Here is a 26,166-nt window from a genome sequence, read left to right on the forward strand (position 1 = left end):
TTTCAAAGAGAATGCTGATCACAGCACCATAAGAATATCTTCAACATAAAAATACTTATTTTTAATAAATAGTAAGTTTGTTTTAGGTTTTACTGAGATTATAGAACCAGAATTAATAAAAAGAGCATAAAACTTAAAATCATTGAATACTAATACCTTGCATTTGGAAGGCCTTTTAAAATTTACTTAACTATTTATAAACTGTTTTTACATAACACCCAGTCATTTAAATGAATAAATATAAGCACCGAAGATCTAAGACTAACTTTAAATATATATATAGTCATTTGACTCTCATCATTAGACATATTATGCAAAAATCACTTTTAAAAATAAAATACTCTTGTTTAGTGAACTTGTCCGTAAGACGAGACCAAAATTTAACATCATGCTCCAGCCGCAAAGCTTCAGAAAAGTGTGATTTAAAGCTTTTCCATAGTGCAACAATAAACACAACGTGGGCATGTTCTCGTTGCTATGAGACCCTTCTATTTTGTATCAGAAATTGCAGGCAGCCCTGACGACGCAATGCTTGTGCCTTTTTTTACACGTTTTTCTCCAGCTATTCCGCTCCCCTAGTAATAACAGTCTAATGGCTCTCGTTTCCTCCCGTACCCGCCCGTTTCCGTTTAGCTCCAGTTCTACTGGGCTGCGCTGTCGCTGTCCCTGGGGGCCGGCGGCGAGCCCGGGATCAGAGCAAATCCGGAGGGCGGGAGTTGGGGCAGGTCGGTCTCTCCGTCCAGCCGGCCGCGGACGCCAAGGCGGGGTGGCGGGCGAATTCGGTCACCCCCTCGGAAACTGAGCACTGCACCCAGCTTTCCAGCTGCCTTTTAAAATCTGCAATTAAAAAAAAAACCGTCGTCCAAATAGAAGGGGAGGGGGAGAGCAGTGTGTCTAATGTCCCCAAATGGATCAGAAATCAGGGAAAGGAGGCGCGCCGAAGTTTAGCAAATAAACCAGGGCTCGTGCTTGGATCTGTACGAAAAGGACTGCAGCCCAGGGTGTCGCGCGGGGTCTCAGGCTGGGAGACAAGTGCTTCTGATCTCGCGGGAGCGAGAGGGTCGCGGCGGGGATGGGGGAAGGGCGCACGCTCGCAGGCTCCCCGCGAACCCCCTTTACCCCCCCCCCCGCCCTAGGGTCTTCTCCCCTAGAGATTCCGAGTCCTGGGCCCCGTAGGGCCCAACTCGCCGCGGGGGGTGAAGGGGGCGAGGACGTCGCGACCTGGGTTAGGGACGGTCGTCTCCCGGGCAACGGGCTCCGCACAAGATGGCGGACGATAAAGAAAAGGAAGGCAAAGGTAAGAGGCCGCCCTGGTCGCCCGCCGCGACCCCGGCCGCGACGAGAGGCGCCACGTGGCGCTGGGCCACCCCCAGATCTAGAGCTCCCACTGCTGGGAGTGGGGTGACTGTGGAAGGGGCCGCTCTGCAGGGGACGCCGCCCTCCCCCCCTCCCGCAGCTGTCACGGCGGACGCCTGGGCCCCGCCCTTTCCCCCTCCCCCTTTCCCCCTCCCCCTTTCCCCTCCCCCCCCGTCCCCGCCCCGCCCCGCCCGTGCTGTTCCCCTCCCTCCCGCCCTTTCTCGGGCCTCTCGGGAGACCGATCCTCGGTGGCCGCGGGGCTTGCGGCTCAGGCGCCGGCGAGAGAGGGCCGTGATGGCGTAGTTCCTCGTAGTCGCGGGGACCCTGCCTCCAGACTTCTCGGGGCCGCAGACCCCGTGCGGGCGGCGGCCCGTGCTGTGGGCCCTTGGCCGGCCCGGGTGAGGGCAGGTCCGCCGCCCGTAGCTGGGTAGCCCTCTCCGGCCGCGCCGCCACCCCGCCCGGCCCCGGCGGCGGCTTTGGCGGCCACCATTTTGCCTCCTCCAGGACGTGGGAGGGCGGCCCCGAGGTCACGGTCGTCCCCTGCACGCCTCCACCCTCTGGCTGCGCCACCCGGCTGGTGGTCGGTCTTATAACACAAAAACAAAACACAATCTTAATAAAGACGAAAGCAAAGCGGGGCGGGGACGCGCATGACTCCAGTGTGCCGGCCGAGCCTCTGCGGCGCACTCGGCCGACTCGGGGCAGTCGCGGTCACGGTCACCGGTGCGGCGGGCGGTGGAGGGAAGGGGCTGCCCGGCTCGTGGTCTCTAGAACGGGGGGTTGGTGTGTTTCGTGTGTGGAGGAGGGCAAAGCGATGATCCACGTTTATTTGCAAGATCCGATCCTAGGTTACCATCCTGTCAGTTACTCATGATAGACTTTATGTTTGGTCATTGACATCGCAAAAGAGCCATCAACAGTAGAGATAAACAGTTTAGAAAGGAAAATATTCCACATTTGTTTCCTTTCTTGACTGCTTACCATATCAACATAAATAAGAGGAGGAAGTAATTCTGTCTATATAGGAAGTAATGACTTAAAAAGCTGGACAGATGGGTGCAAGATTTGTCAGGATGATCACTCACTGGGGTGTACACCTGAAACTAGTATTATAATGTATGTCAACTGTAACTGAAAAATAAAAATATGATTAAAAAAAGATGGATGTCATTCATTCAGTTAGTACAGATACAATGCCTATCATACGGAGCTTTGGAGAATATAGAGGTGGAGAAAACCATCATCTTCTCTCCCAGGAATGGTGAGGTCACTAAAGGAAATAAGACATCACAAATGGGAGGGATGAGTGAACTGGGCTGAGCAGCCTGTGTGCCTGGATGCTGTGCCAGGTGTGTGATAGCCCCTCCTGGCCTGTGGCTAGCGGCCTGCGCATCACTGGGAGTTTATCAGAGAAAAAGAACCCCAGTCCTTACCCCTCACTTGCTGAATCAGAATTTGCATCTTAACAGATCTGCAAGTGATTTCATATGCACTCCAAAATTCGAGAGGCACTGTTACGTGGTATATCTCGTTTATTCTGAACAATTTTATGAGTTAACTAGAATGTAGTCTGAAGCGCAGGATCGAAATAAAGGTATGTTTGTTGTCTGAGGATAAACTGGGGTCTCATTTGATGATACATCTTGGTATGGGTATTGCACTTCTGTTATTTGATTCTCAGCTCTGAAGGGTTAGAAATTACATCTAAGCAATTAATCACAATTACTTAGCTATTGGGGAATTACACAAGCTATCTAAGCCCATGAACAAACCGGATTAATGGTTTATTAACATAAATGGGGTATGTGCATACACTGACCAGAAAGCTGATCTCTGCAATGTAATACAAGGTTTTCCAGGTTTTGGGGAGGATGGATTTATATTTCAAAAGTTGCTTGATGAGCATGGAGTTACACAAAAGAAAGGATAATTTTTGAGGATGTATACGTTACCCTGAAAGCGCCAGAGGGTGGAGGCTATTTTCTGACCTGTTATTCTGAGTGTTTTTCAGAGTGCCAGCACATGGTAGGAACTCAATATTTGTTGAGTGTAGATCATTTGAAATGAAAGATGTTAATGTTTTAACCAAAGCGTTACTTGCTGTTTCCCAAAAATCTATTCTATTACCTAAAGTATATAAAACTATTTTAAGGGGTTCCCCCCTTTCTTACATGTAAGCTACATGCTTCTGTTTCATCTCACTGAACAAACGTTTTTTTGAGAACCAAAGTATTCACTGGCCTGTCTTTCAAAAACAACTATTATACAGAAGTCCTCTTTGTAGAGACATATTTTGAGGGTTTTTATAATTATAAAAGAGGATTAAGTTTGTGAGTAGCCATCATATCCAGCTCTCTTCAACATTTAAGGATTAATCTTGATATAAGTATTGAGACTACAGGGGTGGGCAAAAGTAAGTTTGCAGTTGTGACACTCTTTTGAGTTAATAAAGCTGTTGTAATAATCATAGCCCGCCTGTCTTTTTCTGTACCAATAACTGTAAACCTACTTTTACCCATTCCTGTATTGGTCAGGGGCTGGTATGTTTTAGTTATGAAATTTTCTGTAAGATTATGTACTTTGAAGTTGTTATGCTTATTTGTAGCATTTTTGTGCTTTAACATAGTATGATTTAATTTTTCTTATATTAAAAAGTGTCTGTTTAAATGGAGAATCAATGCAGTTGTTGATTCTTTGGATCTTTGAATCTTATTTTGGTGTGTGTGTCTCCTAGAGAGTTTTATATAGGACTGGAAGGATCTTCTGTCTGTAATTAGAATCATGCCTAGGAAACAAACCGCTTAGAAATAAAATTTCACTTTTGGCAGTCCAGTGAGCTTTGGAAGGTATGCCAGTTTTTTTGAGTAAGCCTCAAATACCCAAAGCTCTCTCTAGGATGAGCTATTTTTGTTTGTATGGAAACGTTCTTTGTTACTTTGCATGCTTTGATAGCATTGCTTGGTGAGTGCTTTCTATACAGTTAATTCCAAATCGAAAAGGTTTTACAAGTTCATTATTGTTATTATTTCTCTGCAATTGTGACATTCCCCTTGAAAGCTAACATATGGAAATCTAAAGTGAAAAAACAGAAGTTACAGGTGAATATTACTTTTTGAAAAAGGAAACTATTGGTGGTGCAGAACATAGTGTGGGACAGCAGGACAGGCGAGCTTTGGAGTGAGACCGGAACTGAAGTTCAGCTTCCCCAACCTCCGTCTGATCTGAGCCGAGATGTTAGACCCAAGGAGCCTCGGGTCCCTCAAACGTAACGTGGGAATAATTACACGTATTTCATAGCGTTGCTGTGATGGGGACAGTGTCTTCTCATTCCTCTTTACGTCCCCTGTGCCTACCGCAGTGCCTGACACTAACACTAAGGGAAGTGCTGAGTAAGTAGGAAGGCAAGTGCTCGCTGCACTTAGGGAGTAGGTATTGGTCAGTGTGTGACATGGAGTCTCAGGGGTAAGAAAAACCTAAATCTGAGTCTTCCCAATTATTGATCACATATGATGCATTTGTACGTATATTTGGGGCCATTTGACAAGTTTTGTCCCTGCTTTGGACTGATAAACATTTAGGTAGAGACCAAATGAAGAAGAAAACTGGCTTGTTGAAACTTAATTTACTTCCTCTAATTCAGAATTAATAAAATTTGCAGAGGAACTGGATTTAAACATATCTTTGACTAATCTATAAAAATTTGTCAAACACTCATCATTTAAAAAATCAAACGGACATGGTGATAACACTTCACACCTGTTATATTGGCTACTGTGAACACGGTTGGAAAGCATGGGAAAACGGGAATCCTTGTGCATTGTTGATGGAATCCAAAATGGTGCAGCTGCTGAGGAAAACAGTGTGGCGGTTCCTCAAAAAATTAGACACTGAATTACCATGTGATCCAGCAATTCCACATCTGGGTTTGCTCCCAAAATAACTGAGAGCAGGAACTCCAAAGAGATATCTGCATGCCCAAAGTCCATTATTCATTGTAATCAAAAGGTGGAAACAACTGAAGTGTTCATCAGTGGAAGAATGGATTAAAGAATGCATTATATACATACAATGAAATATTATTCTGCTTTGAAAAGGAAGGGGATTCTGACATATGCTACCACAGGGGTGAACCTTGAAGACATTATGCTAAGTGCATTTAGCCAGTCACAGAAAGACGAGCAGTGTACAATGTCACTTACACGAGGTACCTGGAGTAGTCAGATTCATAGGAACAGAGAGTAGAATGGTAGTTTCCAGGGGAAGGGGGAAAGGAATAGTTATTTAATAAGTATAGAGTTTTGGTCTTGCAAGATGAAAAGAATTCTGAAGATTGTTGCACAATAATGTGAATGGACTTAACTAACACTACTACATTGTACACTTACAAATGTTTAATGCGATTCATTTTTTGTTATGTCTATTTGACCACAATTAAAAAAAATCAAGTGGAAATGCTGAGCATATCCAAAATGAAAACAAACAAACAGTGCATCATTTTTGGAAGGCAATTTGGAAATTCCTATTAAAAATATCTACATGCTGTGATTCTTTAACACACTGCTGAGTATTTTATCCTTAAAAGTACATTCTGAAAAGAAAAAAAGCAAGCACAAAAATGATTAAAGTGATTTATACATTTGAAAATATGGACAAAATCTTCTTGTCCAGCAAATGGGGGCAAATAAGCCAAATAAGTTGTAATGTATTGACTTTCTGGGTTGCAGCCATTGAAAGCAGTATACCGAAATTGTGTGTGTAAATGGGTGAGGATGACAGGGGCATGGAATATGATGTCAGGGTGGTTCGGTTTTCAGGAGCATTTATTTTTGTCTCCTTATTTTCATGTCATTTCTACAAAAGTTTTAAAACCCACTTAGTGGGCAACAATTGTTATATTTTAAAATCTGTATGGTAATTATAAATTATTCTTATCTATTTGTGAAAACGTTTGCCACATCCTGTATTTGACAATGCTTTGTAAACCTCTAGTATGGATTTTATAGATATTGAGTGTGATAAAATAATTTATTTTTTAAATGCAGCAATAAATTAGGAGTCTAAAGACCAGGGCTTGAATTTGGACCCTGCTCTTCTCCCTGCTTTTACTTGGGCATCTCATTTAATTTCTCTGAACTTCAAAGAGTTCCCGGCCTAATGAGCACTTACTCTGAGGTAGGCCCTGGGCTAAATGTTTACCTTAAATGACCTCATTGAATTCCATGTGTGAGACAGCTCTGTTACAGTAATCCCCTTTCTGTAAGTGAAGGAAGAAATACGGGGCTCAGAACGTGCTATCAGGGTGGTTAAAGGGACTTCTACTTTTAGCTCCAACAGGTAAGAGCTTGGAAGTCATCCCGTCTGTCACTATGAACTGGAGGAAACCCTAGATCATGGCTGCAAATTGCTGGAGGCTTTGTGGACTACCCTAAGTTTGAGAACCTTCGGGAGCCTGTAGTCTTAGGAGGTCCCGCATACTTCCTTGGGCTTTACTTCTGGGAAACCCACCGGGTTTTCTGGTAAGGAGCCAAGAAAAACCTACCTTGTAGCTCCAGTAGCTGAAGGGGCAAAGTAACCTTTCTGAAATATGAGTGTTCTTCATAACAAAGAGCCTTTGCCACAGCCTTATCCTACTTACCTGCATTTAGCCTGGAGGAAATACTTCCTTAGAACTTCATTCTACATACCACAGTGACTCAACTCCCTAAACTCTAGCTCCCTAAAGCATTCCTGTCTCATCTAAAGGGGTGGGGAGAAGATAAAAAATACTCCGAGAGGTCACAGCACACAAAGACACAGGTCCAACCCTGGCTGGGTAGCTCGGTTGGTTAGAGCCTTGTCCCAATACTCCAAGGTCACAGGTTCAATTCCCTGATGAGGGCACATAAAAGAATTAACCAATGTGGAACAACACATTTATGTTTCTCTTAAAAAAAAAGTCCACTGAAAGACTGAAATTTAAACATGAGATTATGAGAGATTAAACATGAGGAGAGAGAATACTTCTCTCTTCTCCCACACCTTACACCACATCACAGTGCCACGGTACAGTAACAGTGGGTTACAGCAGAAAGAGGCGTGCGGTGCAGATTCTTCTTCTTTTTAAAAAAATTGTATTTTTTTCCATTACTACCTATTCCCCTTATACTGGTGCAGATTCTGTTTAAGGAGTTCTTAGAGGAATCTGGTACCTACGGCTACAGCAAACATTAAACACAGCCCTACTCCTAGGCAGGCTGACGTAAAGGCTCACACTGAGGACCTCCAGTTCCTATTACCTGGTGCATCACGGTCAGCTCTCAACAAAAAATTAGAGGGCATGCTAAAGGCAAACAACACAGTCTGGAGATAAGCAAGCATTGAGACTAGACTCAGAGATACGATACATATTCTAGAATTATCAGAGAATTGAAAAGAGCTATGATTAATATGTTAAGGCCTCCAATGGAAAAAAGTAGACAACACACAAGAACACATGGATAGTGTAAGCAGAGAGAGGGAAACTAAGAAAGAATCAGAAGGAAATGTTATAAATCGAATGCACACTAATGGAAATGGAGAATGCCTTCGATGAGCCCATCAGTAGATGCAACTTGACCGAGGAAAGAATCACTTGAAGATGCTGAAAACAGGAACTTCCCAAACTGAAATGCAAAGAGGAAAAAGAATGAAAACAAAACAAAACAAAAAACAGAGCCTTCAAGAACTGTGGGACAATTGGAAAAGGTGTAAAATACACATAAATGGGATACAAGAAAGAAAGGAATGAAAGAACAAAGCAGAAGAAATGTGTGCAGTAATAATGACCAAGAATTTTCCAAAATTAATGACACTACAGCAGGTCCAGGGAGACAAGAGAACACCAAGCAGAGTAAATACCAAAAAATCGATGCCTGGGCATATCACATTCAAACTGCAGGAAACCCAAGACAACATGAAAGTCGTTAAAGAAGCCTGGGGCAGCGGGGATGCGGTGCAGTGGGAGACCTTACCTAGACTGGTCAGCAGCCATGTAAGTCGGGAGAAAGCAGAGTGAGATATTGGAAGTGTCGAAAGGTAGGTAAAGCAGTGTGACCACAGTTGCATGGCTAAGTGGCGAAGTGAAGGCTCACATTGAAGTCTGACTCCAAAGTCAATGCCATGGCCCTCCGTGCCTTACATAGGGAAGTGAAGTGGACATTTATTTAAGGAAGAAAAGAAAATTCACCCAGGGTCTCATTATCTCGAGCTTTAGTGTGATAATTTGCATTTCTAACAAGTTACCGCTCACCATTGTAGTGTATTTCCTTTAAGGTTTTTTCCTAGGTAGATTTGTATTGTGTTTGTTTTATAGAGTTGAGGTGATATTGTATATAGTTTTATATCCAGCTTCTTATTGTCAAAGCACTTTTTCATAAGTATTTATCAAAAATATATATTTTTTGATATTTTGGTCACTACCCTCTACCCACTTTGGAAGAATGACTTCATTTACTCCCACCTCTGTTGGTCCTTAATAATTACTAATGGAGGATAGTCTAATTTCTGAGTTCTGTGAGTATCTTCTGATCCTTTTTGTACTAATGACATTAGTTTCCAAAGTTTTTCATTAATCAAAGAGGCACAACTGCCAATCAGTTTATGATAATCTCAGTGTGGAGAATGTAGTTAGTTACTATAAACATTTGTTGAATGAACCAGGAGTAACACACTGAGTAAGGAAAGTTAATGTCACGCTACATGGTTATTATGGGTAAATGTATGTCTCTGCTAACTTTTTATTTTTTATTATTTTTTTCTGCTAACCTTTAAAAAATATCGACAAGAGCTCAGTGCTACCCCCATTACACGTGCAGGCACTCAGGCTGGAAATCACGTATCTGATCCAGCCTTACCATGTAAAAGCTAGAATGGCACTTCCACTCCAGCATGGTGATTGAGCACACATATTTATTGTTACCCTTCATGAAACCCCACTAAAATGACAGTAAGAGAATAAAATAAGACATAGGCCTGTAAGCATAAATAGGAGAGGAGATGATAGTAGTTTGTAAAAAGACATTAGGAGGAGAGATGCTAAATTATTCAGTGGATGGATGGGTGGCAACCAGCCTAGCAGAACCAAAGGAAACAAACACAGGCCTGTAGAGGAGGGAGCCGGAAAGAAGCAAAGCAGTGGATCTGTGAAATCCCGGCAAGGCTCAGGATTGGGGGCAGCAGCCATTTCTGAAGGTGTGTGTGTGGAATGATGCTGAGTATAGGATGGGAGGTTTGGATGAAAGTCATAAGGCAAGTGACTGGGTCTCCCATCCCCTGGAGTAAGCTGGTGATTACTTCCCCTTCATCCATGCGGATGACTGGAGGTTTATGCTCTATACTTGAAATAGGAGAGGCTTAGGGTTTAGGGATACCTGGTCCAGCTGATGGTAGAGAGTGATGTGCCATAATAATTATTATTATAATCTTTATATAGTTACTGAAATTTTAAAATTTGCATGAAATTCAGTATTATCACATAGATTAAATATTCTGAGTAGCACCCAAGATCATAAACCTGAAAAGTGGTAGTATGTCTAATAAGATGTCAAAGAAACAGGGATCTGAAATTCTCTTTAAGATCTTCATTAGCAGATGAAGGAGGAGGAGGAGTTACGTACCTCTTTAACTGGTCAGAAGATTTGCATTGGTAACTACATTATAATTAGTATAAGCACTAAAATCTTCAAAAGAAAAGTAAAGGGGAATTCAGAGGTTAAAAACTTCAGATGAAATCAGTAAATAAAATGAAATTTCTTATGAAACTGCAGTATAATGAAATGAGGGGGAACTGTCAAATGTTACCTCTGTTTCGAAGACTTATGTCCATCACATCTCAGTCCCCCACTTCCATGACTCAACCGCATGGTTGCCCTGACCTGGAATTGTGTTGCTTCTGAAACTCTAAGTCCAGACATTGCATTCTTGGCCTGTACCTTACTCAGGGTTAGTGACTGAAAACATCATTTTGGAGATAATTCAAACTTCGTGGTTCACAAGAAGAGTATAGAGAATTCCCACATTCCCTTTACCCAAATTCATTAATTTCAACAACATCTTGCCACATTTTTATTATTCTCTCACATGTAACATAAAACATATTGTAATATAACACTGTACATATTTATTTTTTACTTGAAACATTTGAGAATATGTTATATACACTTGTGCCACTTTATCCCTTAATACTTTGGAGTGTATTTCCTAGAAACAGAGATAGTCTCTTATGTAAAGTCCGTGATAATTAACTCGGATACAATCTCTTTATCGGATGCTGCAGCCCATCCTGCGCGTGCGTCCGCGTCCCGGTGGCCCGCAGCGCCGTTTGCAGCACTTGCTGCAGGTCTGCCTGTGGCACATTGAGTCCATCCCGTCTCTCTAGTGCCCCTTGGGCTAGAGTGGTGCCCGCGTCTGTCTGCGTGTGCCCCGCCGGCAGGGTGTTCGGTTTCTCCAGTTTCTTTTCCTGATCACATGTCTGGTACCGCCTTCCAGGCTTTGCACACTCCATCATGGCGAACACCTCGCCGTTTCCACAACGAAAGGGCATTTGGTTCCTCACCCCAGGCTTCATTTCGTCAACTGTACGGCCGAGTGAGTGGTTAAGAGCGTGAAATCCATGGGAAGTCCTTATGGACTCACATTCCAGCCCCGCCGGGGAGCTGAGCGACTTTAGCGGGGGCACCTAACTGTTCTAACTTCTTCGCGTGTCAGACGAGGAGTGGAGCAGAACCTACTTCGTTTGCCGGTAGAGCGTGTGGCAGAGCTTCACGTGTAGGAGGGGCTCTATACATGCTGCCAATCATGCCCCACTGTGCCAGGCACTGTGCTAGACATGAGGGCAAAACCGGCCTTGGGCCTTGCCCTCTTACAGGTTCTAGTACTGGAGAGGGGAGAACCCTAACTACAGTTAGTTATTCAGCTTCATTTGGGGTAAGTACTTCGAAAAAGTTCCCAGTTCCAGAAGAGGGAGGCCTGACTTAATTCTTTTCTTACTTCAGGGACTTTGCATGTGGCATTCTTTCTGTGGAAAGCCTACTAGTTTTCAGCACAAGGAAGTGCAAGTTCAAAAGCTGGCACAGCGGTAAAGGAGCATGGCCTGTTAGAGGCACCGAGTGAGGGCTGGTGTCCCCGCAATGGAGAGTGAAGGTGGTGAAGTGGGGTGTGGAGGAGGTTTGTGAAGTAGCCAGAGGCTGGGCCTGCTGGACACCAGGTCAGGGGGAGCTGACATCTATTTAAGGGCAAGAGGAAGCTGTTGAAACTTTTTATTCAGGGATATAATACCATTCGGTTTATGTTTGTAGAATGCCACCTGTCTGCACTATGGCAGATTGGAGCGTGCCGGCAAGAGCAGATGATGGTGGTATTTTGGGCTAGATGGCCGCAGAGGGAGCGACTGAGAAGGTTTTAGAGTTTAGAGATTCTAAATTTCTTTGTGACTGGGTTTGGGGTTTGGAGGTAAGGATTAGGGATGAATTAACACCTGTTCATTTCAACCTCTGACTCCCTTGGGCTTTACCCAAGTCCCACCCTCAAGGCGGGGGTAGATGCCACCCGTGTGCTTCTGCAGTGCTGTCCGCTCACCTGGCTGGGTTTCAGCACATCTACTGTTACCGCTCCACCGTAGCTGGGTTCTTTTCTTTTTAAAATTAGAACATATTTGTAGTAGATTATCAATAAACATTCGATAAAATGGAAGCACAAATTAACATACAGGTAGGTGATGAGTGAATATAGTATTTCATTTTTAAGCCAGGCAAGTTGTTTATAAAATAAGGATTTATGAAGAACGGCTCCCTCCTCCTCCCCGCAAAAAGCCTGGAACGGGGCTGACCGTGCTTTAACTCCGTGTCTGGAATAGGTGCCAGTGTTACTTGGGTCTACAGAGCAGTAACAATATCTGTGCTTACAGTTAATTAGCCTTCAGGGCATTTCCTTACCTCCTGTGCTGCGTGTTTTAAACCGTTCTCATGGTAAGGGTTCCTTTTGGGACTTATTATTTTATCTTAATTTCTGTAGGTAGGGTTTTGAGCACCAAGTTAAATATTTAAATATGTATACAGACAACTTAGCTTTAGGAAAAAAAAAACTTCAGCTGCACTATTTGTTTCAAAACTTCTCTATAACCTTGAGGGCTTTGAGTTTTATTTTGGTTTTGATAGCTCTCTCTGTATTATTGATTTCTTCTTTTGCAATTAAATATAATTTTTTTCTGTAGTTGGGTTTTAACTTGGTAGAATGGCTAGTTTTTAGCCTTAGCATTTCCATTGTTAAAAAACAAATATGTCAAATTGTTGGCTCTGGTAGTGAATTAATTTGGACTTAAGGAGAAAAAGAAATTACTATACAATAATAGAACTTGCCTCTGTGACTTTATCACTTAAAAAGGCATTTTTAAAATTTTATTGATATATTAATTTACTTGTATTTATTTTTTAAAAGTTAAGTTTATAGGGGTGACATTAGTTAATTAAATTACATGGGTTTCAGGTGTACAATTCTGTGACTCATCATCTGTATGTTGCACTGTGTGTTTACCACCCAAAGTCAAGTCTTCCACGGATTGCCCCCCTTGACCCTTTGCTGACCCCTACTCTCCTTTCCCTCTGGTAACTGCCATACTGTTCTGTGTGTTTAGGAGTTTTTGTTTGTCTTGTTTTTATTTGTTGCTTTCAGTTTTATATTCCACATATGGGTGAAATCATGTGGTTCTTGACTTTTTCTGACTTATTTCGCTTAGCATGATGTTCTCGAGATCTGTCTGTGTTGTTGTATGTAGAAGTATTTCATCTTTTCCTAGGTCTGGATAGGATTCCTTTGTACACATATGTACCACGTCTTCCTTGTCCGATCACCCACTGAAGGACACTTTGGTGTTACGAAGCAGTCTCTGGGAGATGCCCCTTTGGTATCATCATGAAGTTGAACAGTCGTATGTGGAACCATCCTAAGTCAGGGAACATCTGTGTGTTTGGGGGGGTGGGCGGATGCCCCTTTAAAAACTTGGGTTGTTAGTTTTCTTCCTGTTGAGTTAATAAAAATAACTTCTAATAGAAAATTTCTTTTTTGTATTAGTCTCATTATCATTCTGATTGCATTCACTGAGATCTTGTTTACTATGCACCGACTTTATGATAATCCCTTTATCTACGTTATTACATTCAATCTTCATCACAACTTTATGAACTGTTCTCACTTTACAGATGGAAAAAAGGCTAGTGGGAGGCAAGGGCTATTTGGTCAAATACATAGTTAGCGATAGGCAGGCTCAGGCTCTGTTTGGTCAGGATTATGCTATTAGCTGGAATTTTAAACTTTTATATTAACACTACAAATTTCTAACAAAACCACATAAAAACCTTGACATTTATTTTTAGAGAGAAGGGAAGGGAAGGAGAGAGAGGGAGAGAAACATCAATGTGTAAGAGAAACTCTCACATACCCTCAGTGTTCCCTGGCTGGGAATCAAACCGGCAGCCTTTTGGTTTGCAGGCCAGCACTCAATCCGCTGAGCCACACCAGCCAGGGCCTGACATTTCTTTAAAATCAGTAAATACAAATTCATAGGGAAACTCAAGCCTTTTAAAAAAGGTAATTTTTTTTTCCTGGCTTTTATGGTGTAGAAAGTAAAGAAAGGTGTTAAAGTGGACTTTCTGGACTGGTAATTCAAGAAGAAATCAGCTGGTTTTTAGAGAAGTTCTTTCAGACTTTGTGTCTGTGTTTTTTAAACTATAAAAACACAGAGTTAGGGAGAGCCAATGGGGAGTTGCAAACTGCAATATGACAGACATCTTTATATAGACATGTCTGTGATTACATTCTGTTTTTAGGCGTGAAACTTTTTTCATCAAGAACCTTTCCTCAACATTTGTAAAACCTGTTGACAGTAAAATAGCAAACTATGACAAGACAGAAACCTACCCAGCTCTTTTCAAAGCTCAGTCGGCCCTCATTTCCCTCAATGTGTAGACAACAGAAGCAGCAGAACACAACTAAATATATGTTTAGTGAGGGAAGGGTTTTTTTTCTAATACTTCCAAAACAATTGTTCAGACCTTGAATTCTGTATAAAATTGAGAAAGTGGCAAATCCAGATGAGAGAAGGCAGGGAAAGGAAAACTAATCCGATTTAGCAAAATGTGTTAAACTGAGATTGCAGAGATGAAGGAATGAATTTGACACATTCCCTGTATCAGATAACTATCATTTTGAAACTATTTACCCCCAAACCTAGAAACCTAGCAGCTTAAAACAACAGACACTTACTGTCTCACATAGTTTCCAGGTGCAGTTTTACTGGGTGATTCCAGATCAGAATCTTTTACGAATCTGGGCTCGCCCACACGGCTGTTAGTAGGAGGCCTCAGGTCCTTATTGGTTATTGGCTAGAGACCTCAGTTTCTTTCTTTCTTTTTTTTTTTAAGAGGGAGAGAAACAAAGAGAAAAGCAGTGATTTGTTGTTTCACTTATTTATGTGTCCGTTGGTTAATTCTTGTATGTGCCCTGACGGGAATCAAACCCACAACCTTGGCATATTGGGACGATGTTCTAACAAGCTGAGCTACTCAGCCAGGGCTTGGAGGCCTCAGTTTCTTGATATATGGATTCTCCATTGGCCATTTGACTGTCCTTATATCATGGCATCTGGCATCCCCCCAGAGTGAGTCATCCAAAAAACAGAGACAGAGATCAAGACAGAAGCCAGTCTCTTGTACAATCTAATCTCAGAAATGACATACTGTTATTTTTGCCATAGTCTATTAATGACATGGACTAACACTAGTCTAATCTGGGAGGCGGCTCTGCAGTGGTGTGAGTACCAAGGGGTGGGAGTCATGGGCACCACCTGGAGCTGGCTCCCAGTTTCCCAGTTTCTGCTCTCAGTGCTTCACACCCCTCCCACATGTGGGATATGCTCACCCTTTCCCAAGGCCACCAAAGTCTCATTTGATTATAGCATCAGCTAAAAATCCAGAGTGTCATCTGGGTGTGGATGGATTCCCTTGGCTGTAGTTACGTAAGTACAGCTCCTTGAGTACAGCTTCCCGCAATCTGGAGACATGTGAACTAAAGACAAGTTACTTGCCACCCGACATACAGTGGTGGGAAAGGTCAATGATGACCTCCATACACACTTCTATTAAAAGGGGGGAATAGGAGGTGCACGGAAGTCACTGGTTCATAAAGTCCAGTGGGGCAAACACTGGAAGGTTCTTGAGTAGGACTTGGTCGTACCACCCTGAAAGATTCTAGGTGGCTTTTAGCTCTGTCCCCTGGCTCTTGGTTCTGCCTGCTGTGTCACCATCCTTTTTATGAGAGACAATACATGTTTTTAGCTAAACAGCTTTCTAAACCTATTTACTACCAATAGAATTTTTGGGAGCCCAACTGTGTGGGGTTTTTTTTGTTGTTGTTCATTTTGCATTCTCTTTATCCTCTTTCAGTCCATGCTGGAGGTGCAAATATAATTCTCCTAAAGTCATCATGGGTCTCCTATGAATCTTACTGTCTGTTAGATAAGAGCCACATACACCCGTTTGTCTGAGACAAGCCGTTCTCGACTTCGGGCTTCTGCTGAGACAGCTGAGAGACTTTGGGCTTCCTCTGAAGCCCTGTCGTTTGATTGGTAAGATCTCTGAGTCACACCCTCACAGGCCCAAGAGGTTCTTTTGCTGGTTTGACTGTTGCCCTGAGACACCATGTTTGACTCTGTCCCATGCACGGACTGTGTTTTCCTGCCAGTGCCCCAAATTCAATTTTTGCCGAGAAGCCATTTCTTATCTTAGCATCTGTTGCTATCCGGGGCGGCAGGGAATTTCATAACTAGCAATATCTGGCTTTTTAAAAAAAATCACTCTTTCCTTTAGGCTGTCTTTCTCCTCCTCTATTATATGCAGCCAGAAGGAATGACGGTGCATCTTTAATAGTTTTTCTAGACACTTCTTTATCTAGACTACATAACTCATCAGGAATATTTCCTACTTTGCATGTTAATAGCACATTTTTTTTTTTGCTATTCATAAAAAGGATTCCCCTTCACAGTTTGCAATGTGATTTTCTTCACTTTCCTTTAAGCTCTGACCTACGGCCTCCTCAAAGGCCAGCACTTCCTGACTCTGAGCCCCCTCCCACATTTCTAGGCATTTGTTACAGCACCATCTCACTCTCAGGCACCAAAACTCCGTGTTATCTAGTGTTAACATTGGGTAACTATTGCCCAAGTGGTGTACTCTTACTTTTGCCATATTGTGTTGGTCACACCATCAGCCCTGGTATAACGTGAAAGGGGACTAAAATATGCGGGAAAAGCAAGAGGCAACGATCACGGGGAGCCATCTGGAGGGTGTGCGCCGTGTTCCTGCCTTTAAGAGTCTAGTGGCCCAGTGAGCATTTACTAGTGCCTGCAGGTTGTAAGTGCTGTGCTAGACTGCCACGTGTTCATTCGGTATTTACAGTCCTGGAAGGCGCAGCCACCCCAAACTGAAGCTTAAAGAGATCAAGCAACTCATCAAGAATTCACCAAAGAACCCAGATTTGAATGTAAGTTTGGGAAAAAAGACTTAGAAGCCCAGGCCTTAGGTAAAAAGGTGGGAAAATATGCTATAGGATTATTGTCTTTGTATTTAATATCAATTGTCTTCAGTAAACTTATGTTCAGCTGTTTGACTTCTGTTTCATGGGCGGACATCTCTGGTCATTGTATTTCCCTGGAGTCCCTTCTTTGTATAGCTCTGGCCTTCTCTACCTGTCCTTTCTCTTCCTCCCACTGACTTCCTTCTCACTGCTTGGTATGGAGTCCTTGGTTCCTGAGACCTACTCCAGTGTAAATAAACTTGACAAACACTCCTTTTATAGCACACCCCTCATCTCTTTTTCCTAACTTCATCTCAGCCTTCTCTCTGGCACACCACTTCTTTGGGTGCCTTTCGAGTAAGGGCTGTTCATTCTCCCCCGTCCCTTTGCCTTCAGGCAGTAACGGCGAATCGGCCCACTTCCAATTCCAAATTATTGCTCTTTCATTCTTACATAAAAATTCTCCCTTTGAAATTCCTTGTCACTGTCTCCCTTTTGCATACTCTTTGCTGATCAAAGCCTTTGGCATTTCTTTATCAGTGTTCTGTCCGTTCCAAATTCCATCGTCATTCTGGATGACTTCAGTGACTAGGTAGCCCAACACCAGTTTTACAATTCTTTATTCTTTTCAACTTCAGGGACCTTCATTTCCATTCTTTTTCAGTGTCTTACTCTCATGGCCAGATCCTGTGAGACACTTTGAAATCTTTACTTTTTTTATGCTGTCCACTGACCATTGTTTCCTGGATTTCCAGTGGTGCTCTGCTGCCTTACATATACAATACCTGCTGTTGGATCTTATCAAGACCTCTAGTTTCTTTGATCCTTCTATCCTTTCTCCCCTCCCAATTTATCAGTCAGATGAAACAGATTCTGGCTAGCATAAGTAGAAAAGGAATTTATTAAGAGATTGCAGGGAGCTCACAGAGTCAACAGAGAGTCTGGAGAATGAGCCTGGACAACCAGCATGAGCCAAGGAGGCGCACCAGCCTGCACTGCAGCCAAGGTCATGCTACAAGGACAGCCTGGCTAGTTTTTCACTGCTGGCACCCTGCCCTTGGACCACCGCTACTAAAGTTCTGCTGTATTGCTTTTGCCATCCTCACATGTAATTAAAAAACTATCCCTAATTTTTGTATTAACTTCTTAAAATTCAAAATTCAGCACAAGAATATTTGAATGGCAGAGCCTGAGTCACATTCATGTTCCTTTACTGCCAGAAGACTGGGAGAGGAAAGATCTATTCTCTGGCTTATTTAGGAAGATGACATTGCATTCTGCTAACGTACACAATAGGGATTCCCTCAAAATAGGAGAGTTTGGATCCTGGTTGCCAAAAACAAACATACAAAAAACACCCCCCAAAACAAGGAAAAGGTGAGGAAGAAAAAGAGGAAGAGGAAAACAGAAGGAGAAGGAGGTAGAAGATGAGGTGGAGGAGGAGGAGGAAGAAGAGGAAGAGGAGGAGGCATCCAGAGTGTCTCCCTTAGCCGCCCACTGGCTTGGGGCTGGTGCTGGTGGGGGAAGTCTACTTAAAGTGGTTTGGTCCAGTGTCAGCCTCCTCGTTCTCAGTAGGTGATCTTGATTTGTACCCCTGAAAATGGTAAACCTTAGCCCTGAGCTCCCTCAACTTGTTGCCTTTAAATATAACTTCATCAACACCCTCCTCTCCTACCCTCCTTTAGTTATTTTAGTAGAAGAGCTGTTCCTTCTCTCGTTCAAGGCCGATTTTCTCATTTGTGTTCATGAGCTCATCCACTTTTGTGTTCTCCAGGACTTGCCTTCCTTAATTAAGCCTTTCATCTCTTTAGTTAAGATTATTCATTAATATCCCTTTCATGCCAGACATTGTTCAATGCCAGAGATGTAAAAATGAACTTGATGTAGCTTTGAAGGACTTAGTATTTAGTGGGGAAAAGCAGACGCAAATAATTGATTGCAGTGCAATGACTTGATCACAATCAAAATTGCTTATGTAATTTTTAAAATATCTTACTTTTCACTGGAATGTCAGCACATCAGTTTTGTTCTCTACGGTGTCTTCAGTGTCTAGTACGTCACAGGTGTGCAGTAAACGCTGCGTGAATGAAGAAGGGAGGGTAACACAGGGTGCCGGGTAATCCCAGAGGATGGGTACTGGGCCCAGCCTAGAGGACGAGAAAAGGAGGATTGGGCTGTGTGAGGGTGGAGGCTTGGTGGAAGAGGACCCTCTTGGTGGAAGAGGATCTTAAAGGTTCAGAAGTCAGCAGGGAAAGAAGGAGGGGAGAGTACCAGCTTGAGAGAGCAGCATGAGCAACGGTAGGGAATGCGGGGGCGGGGAAGGTGGGTGGTTTGTTATTAACAGTTAACACGGAATGTTTACATTCATAGTTAGCATATGTTTACATACATATTATAAAAGTATTTTATATGCATCTTGGTTAATACTTACAGTGTTTTGTGAGTAGGGTATTATTCTCATTCTAGGAAAGAAGTGTCTTTGATCCTGAGGGAAACTAAATAACTTGCCCAGACCCACTTAGTCCGTAAAGGTTAGAGCAAGGATTTGTGTTTTGGGTTGTTCCTGGTGCAAAGCCTGCTGCTCTTTAAAACTATGCTGTTGTATCACTGCAGCGATTCCCGAACGTGGCCGCTCGTCACATGCCCTGAGGCACGAGGTGGTAAAAATACAGATCCCTGGCCCCATCCGGGATACTGACGAGCAGGACTACCTGATAGGTGGAGGCGCTTTGCCGTGTGTTGTGTTGCTGAGGACCTTTGACTCGACCCTGACGTGACGGGGCCTTTCTGAAGGGCCGCGAGCTGGAATCTGGTGTAACCAGCTGCGTGTTTTTAGGCACACTGCTTTGGGAACAGTGTAAAGGAGGAAGCTGGAGGTGCAAGGCTGCAGACACTAAGATCACTTATATGTGCAGATTTCTGTCTTCATTGATTTCTTCCTTTTTGCCCTTCGATGTTCTCCAATTTCTAAAAAATTTTCTCTTAGTCCTACCAACCTTTCATTTGTGTGTTTCCTCGTTTTCCTTGCTAAATTCCTGAAAGAATCCACTGTGGTAGTCCCCCCTTACCTGTTGGGGGATGGGTTTCAAGACCTCCAGTAGATGTCTCGAACTGTGGATGTTACCAAACACTTAAAACCTTCCATGTACTATGTTTTTCTTACACATACATACCTATGATGAAGTTTAATGCCTTTTCTGTCTTAATTAAGCATTTACGCTGTGGCCGTAACTTTTTCAGTTTGAGGTGAAACAGCAAAACTAGCACAAACTTCTTTATCCTTTTCACAATTTAACGGGCAGGAGATTTGTTCTTCCTGTGGATCTTAGCAACCACAGCATACGATTTTTTTTTTCTTTATTTGGTTGAGAACTTTCTTTCACCTTGTCACTTGAAGGAAACACCTCATGGCTTCTCTTTGGCATGTGCGAATTGCCAACATCACTGCTCTTGCACTTGGAGGCCATTCGTGAGTACAATGAGGGTGACTGGAATACAAGCACCTGGGCCGTCGGTGCGATAACCGAGACAGCTACCGAGTGACTGACAGGCGGGGGAGCTGCAGATGCTGGACGAAGGGACGAATCATTCCCCGGGTGGGATGAAGCGGGGCGGTGGAAGAGCCCATCGTGACAGTCACAACAGCGGCCAGTCTAAAACTTGTGAATTGTTTATTTCTGGAGTTCTCCATGTAATATTGCTGGATGCAGTTGACTGGGGGTACCAAACTGTGGAAAGAAAAACCACGGATAAGAGGGACTACTGTATACTCAGTGCTAGGTTTTAATCAGTTCAGGAAATATTTCTTCTCATTTTCTTCATGACTTCTTCACCCTTAACAGTCCAGCTTTCACCCATTACTCCATGTCTCCTCCAGAGTCATCTTTCATTCAAGAAGTATTTATTGAATGTTGTTTGTGAGCATGGTCATTTCTCAGATTTTGGTTTGACGTATTAATATCTGGGATCTACGACTGGTATCCAAGGGAATAAAGAGAATCAGTCAGTGGTGGAGAAATCAGTCAACAAAGCCTTAAAGTATGAGCCTATTTTAGAACTGGGGGTGTAGCTCTGGCTGGGTGGCCCAGTGGATTGGAGAATTGCCCTATACACCAAAAGTCTGTGGGTCCAGTCTTCGCTTGGGGCACATACCTAGGTTACGGGTTCAATCCCCAGTTGGGGCGTGTGTGGGAGGCATCCGATCGGTGTTGCTCACATCAGTGCTGCTCTCCCCCCGCCCCGCCCCTTCCTCTCTCTGAAATCAGTGACTGCATCCTTGAGTGAGGAGTAAAACATAAAAAGGAAGAGCACTGGTGGCTTAAGGAGACGGCCCACAGGCAAGTGTAAACCGAGGGCCCTCCATCTGGACGTGGATGAAGGAGGGGTCTGATGGACGCTGGAACTCCGGTTTGTGTTGGGGGAGTTGGAGTTTGGGGGAGCTGAGCTGCGCAGTGGAAGCACAGGGCTGTCGCTCCGGGGGGAAAAGGGCAGCAAGCTAGAGAAGTGGACTTGGTGGTCCAAGTGCTCAGACTACCGGAGTGCGCACTTTATGCATTAAATTCATGAAATGGTTTTGTAATAATTTGTATATTTGTTCTTGTTTATACCATAAAAACAAATTCTCCTGCTAAGGAATGACAAATGTATCAAGAAGATTTTAGTATATTATGACACAGTAAAATTTAAAATTATATAGGATTCACTTCGATTTTTTGGCTTGGAGCATACTCATATAAAAATGAGTATGGTCCTATTTTACCTGAGTAAAAAAAGTGCTGTCTCTTGTATATTTTATACACTGCCCCCATTTTTATGTGTTTTCTATTCAAGCTCCATATCCCTGATTTTGGTTTTTCTGTTCCTTCTATATTTCTTTTTTCTTTTGCTTTATTCCCCACTAAGTTATCTCTGTAAAGAATGAAAATCAACCTAATTCTGTTCATTAAAGTTTTGGGTCTATTTCTACTCTTTTTTTTGTTTGCTTTTTATAGTTGTTATAAATGTTCCCTGAGAGTGGGTAAGCAGAAATGTAATAAAATAAGACTTGTTTGCAAACCTTCATGTCTGGTTAGAACCCTTAGTTTGGTATTATTGCATGACCTATAATTTTTAAGACCCTATGGTAGTAACATATTAAAAATGGTCTATAAAACTGTCCATAGTTGGAGCAATTATCTTCAATAGGAAATAAAAATTTAGGATCCCCAAATCCTATTTTATCATGTGCCATATATTTAATGTGAAATGAGGCAGTTCTTTGTGTCTTTTTTAAAAACTACTGCATATACAAGTAATATGAAACTTATAATGTAAACATTCCAAAGATTCAAAACTTTTTAATGAATTATAGATATATCAATCTTGAAAGTCAAGTCAGTTGTGTATATATTTAGTTGTAATCTAAGCACTTCATAAAAAAGCAATGAGAGGCAGAGTAATATAGTTTGAAAGAATAGAATCTTTGAAAGCATACAGACTTGGGCTTGAATCTTCAGTTTTCGATTTACTATTTGTTTGTTTTCAAGTCATTTATTTAACTTTCTAGGCTTCGATAACCTTCTCTCTCAGCTAAGGATAGGGTACTAATGCCTACTCCTGGTAATTTTTAGTGAGACAGAATAAGGGCAACTCACGTCTCACGGGTACTCCTGTGCTCCGGGGTCTGAACGTGCCTGGTCCCCTTCAGTCCTCACAGCAGCCCTGGAAGGTGGCTGTCGTCGTTGTCGTCACCATCCCCACTTCAAGGAAGAGGAAGCTGGGCCTTAGGGAGAGTTGGCGGTTTGCTGGAGTTAGTAAGAGCTTCAGGATCTAGCCAATTGTGCTTGACTCCAGAACTTTGGCTTTTAAATATTTAGTAGAATCATGTACATAAAACACTTTTTTAAACAAGGTTTTATTTTTTTATCTTTAGAGAGGGGGGAAGGGAGAGAGAAAGAGAAGAAGACAAAGATCAATGTGTAGCTGTCTCTCACGCACCCCTGCTGGCGACCTGGCCCGTGCTAGGCACATGCCATGACTTAGAATTGAACCTGCAACCCTGCAGTTTGCAGGTGGGCACTGAACCACTGAGCCACACCAGCCAGGGCTACATAAAACACTTAACCTGGCATACACTACATGCATAAAATTTCTTTGTTCAAACCTGTTCCCCACACCCATCATGGAAATGGAGCTAATGCGCCCATCTTTGTTTCACATTTTCGGGTACAATGTAAAGGCAGTCTCCAAACAAATTCCCAATTTAACATAATAAAAGTAACTTATGTTTTTGAGTGTTCACTGTGTTCCAAGCACTTTCCGTATGATAGTCAATGCCCACAATAGCCCTAAGGGATAGGTAACTACCATTAGGTCCATTCTATGGACCAGGGACTGTGGCACAGAGAGGTTAAGTGACCTGCACAAGGTCACTGCCACCTGGCAGAGCTGGGATCTGAACAGGGAGTGCAGAGCATGCGCACTGCATTGTTCACAAGTGCTCTGAAGGGCACAGTGCCCAGTATACAGTTGGGACTCAACACATTTGTTAATCGAGTGAATTAATGAATAAACTAGTGAATGAAACAAACACGGCCATTCCTTTACCCTTCTCACTGTAGGCCTTCAGTTACTAACAGGCTTATTTGGGTAGCACCATCTGAAATTATTTGAACTGTTCCGTCCTCATCGCCGTCTTCATTCTTTCTAGGCAAGAATCATGCAATCGCTGTGTTTGCGGTCTCGACTGTGGCTGCACGTGGTGGCGTGTGTCCGTTATTACAGGGCCTGGGAGGGCGAGGCTAGAAACTTGCTTGGGCTGTAGTGTGCAATGCTTATGGTTTAGCATCTGTACAGTGTATTTATTTATTTACTTATTTATTCATTTTTAAATTGAATTTATTGGGGTTACATGGGTTAGTAAAATTATGTAGGTTTCAAGTGCACAATTCTATAACACAGTATCTGTATCCTGTACATTCACCACCCGAAGTCAAGTCCCCCTTCTTCACAGTTACCCCCCAAATCCCCTCTTCTGCCTGCGCCCCCCACCCCCTCTCCCTCTGGTAATCACCGCACTGTGGTCTGCGTCTGCGAGGTCTTTCATCTTCGTTATCCCCTCACCTGTTCCACACGGCCCCGCCCAGTGTGTGTTCTCTGACAGCTGTTCTCTGGGTCTGGGAGTCTGTTTCTGTTTTGTTTGTTTTGTTCATCCGATTCCACGTGTAAGTGGAATCTACGGTATTTGTCTTTCTCTGGCCGGCTTATTTCAGGGAGCGTACTACGCTCTCAAAGTTTACTGAGCACTCAGTGCCCACCTTGTGTTTGCTGTCTGCTAGAGGCCTGGGGATACGGCGGTGATGAGACGAGACGAGGCTTCTGACGTTGCTGAATGTGCGTCTAGTGGGGTGGAGGGGAGCAGAGGAGCAGTTACCGTGTTATGGGGAGCGTGGAGTGCAATGGGGAGCATTGATCCCCTTCCCAGGGTCCCTGTGAGTCCCTAGCGATCCCTTACCTCCGGTTGCAATTGCCCTTATAGCAGTAAGACTGATCTTCCTGACTGTAGAGCTAACCAGACAGATACTCCCTGCTTTGTAAATCTTTGCCTGCTATCTGTTGCCCTTGGGATGGAATCCAAATTCCTTTCATGTGTTTTACAAAAACAGACCCTTAATGATCTCCAGACTGTCCCCGCCTTGTGCTCTCTCATAGCTACTTCCCATTATAAGGAAGCTCAGAAGCAAAAACTTGAACTTTTCCTCATGCTTTTTAGTTTTTATTTTTCCCTGAAACTGCATTGTAGTGCAATTTTGCTTTTTATTATTTTGAACTATTTTTTAAGGGAGAGAAAAAATGGACCAAGTTAATATAAAGGACATTGTTTTTAAAAGCGCACTTAAGAATTAGTATCTAGTAAACGCCCATAAGAATGCACGGGGAAAGGAGGATACACAGTAATTGCCGAGTGTTCCTGTTTAACCCCCAAATACCTCTAAGATTCTTATTTTATCAATGTTGATAACCTTTAGTCAGGTATACAACACACTTTAAAATACATAAGATAGTCTGAAATAAGGCAGGTATTGCAGTGGTTTTTTTTTATAAAATGTGTTTGTTAACGAGTATTTCTGGTATTATTTCATGATCTGACCCTCTTATAAAGTGCTTATTTCCACATACGGTCACTTCACTTTTCGCTAGTGGGCACTCTATAAAAAGTAACGTTTTCTAGAACAGCTGCTGAACACGATAGTTCTGTGAAAATAAGTGTATTATTGCTAATATTTTTATCCAAGCTTGCTAAAATTGCATATACCTTATTGAAAACCTACATATCAATTTTAGCTTCATTTAATAGTTTTAGATAATACTACTGATTCTGAATTGGATGTAACCATGGATTAGATAGAATTACTTGGATTATCAACCGGACAGTTTCTCATATATGTTAAGGTTATAGTTTAAATATGGTCTGTGGCAAGAAATTGATTATTTCCAGAGTACAATTATGAATTACAGCTTTATTTGCATTTCTATTAACATGATTAGTCAAGAGTTAAGTTTAAATAAGATAAGGAAACTGAGTATGGGTCTTTAAACACATTTTTAAGACCGCAGTGAACACATTTTTCACTTGTGGTGGCCACAGTCAGCACAGTGCTTTTTAAAAACAAAAGTGATGAGACCTTACAGTAGAGAACGGGAGGCCAAACCCTGACGCATGACCGCAGAAGCATGATGTTTCAGAGGGGATTTCTTCACTCGTTGAAAGGGCCAAATGACATCTAAATTCTCTTTCAGCTCTCAATCCTGTGGTTTTTAATTGATTTTTAGTTTCCTACTAACCTAAATGTGTCATCAGCCAAACACTTCATGGAAGTTTCTCAAACTTTGTATAAAATCTCAATCTGTGATGTGTTAATAAGAATTAAGGAAGACATAAGGGACTCCAGTTAGCACTGTCAGTGGCAACATGGCACCCGAATGTTACTGACGACTGGGCCTCGGTTCAGCCACCTCAGTCCCGGAGCTCTGGCTCCGAGGGAATTCAGGGCGAAGACTCCAACCCGAGTGAAGTCCATTTAGAAAGGCACAGAGGTAGGGAACGTGAGCCTCGGGAGAAGTGAGCAGACAGTACGTAACGCAGGGAACAGAGGTGGCGAGCAAGCCTGTGGGTCGTTACTCAGACTCATTCGTAATGCAAGAAGTGTAGCGTTAAATGACACCTATTTTTACTTGCTATATCAGCAG

At 42.8% G+C, this 26,166-nt stretch overlaps 1 protein-coding gene across 1 annotated transcript in view; it reads left to right on the plus strand.

The window, feature by feature from the left end:
• The first annotated feature begins 650 nt into the window (after positions 1 to 650).
• Positions 651 to 26,166, plus strand: part of EFCAB2 (EF-hand calcium binding domain 2) — a 56,851-nt gene continuing 31,335 nt past the window's right edge. The window contains exon 1 of the mRNA XM_028531380.2: positions 651 to 1,297. Coding sequence (XP_028387181.1) covers positions 1,267 to 1,297 — 31 coding nt within the window. The 5' untranslated portion in view covers positions 651 to 1,266. The remainder of the gene's footprint in view (positions 1,298 to 26,166) is intronic.

The sequence above is a fragment of the Phyllostomus discolor genome, chromosome 15 (assembly GCF_004126475.2).
Source record: "Phyllostomus discolor isolate MPI-MPIP mPhyDis1 chromosome 15, mPhyDis1.pri.v3, whole genome shotgun sequence".
Lineage (NCBI taxonomy): Eukaryota > Metazoa > Chordata > Mammalia > Chiroptera > Phyllostomidae > Phyllostomus > Phyllostomus discolor.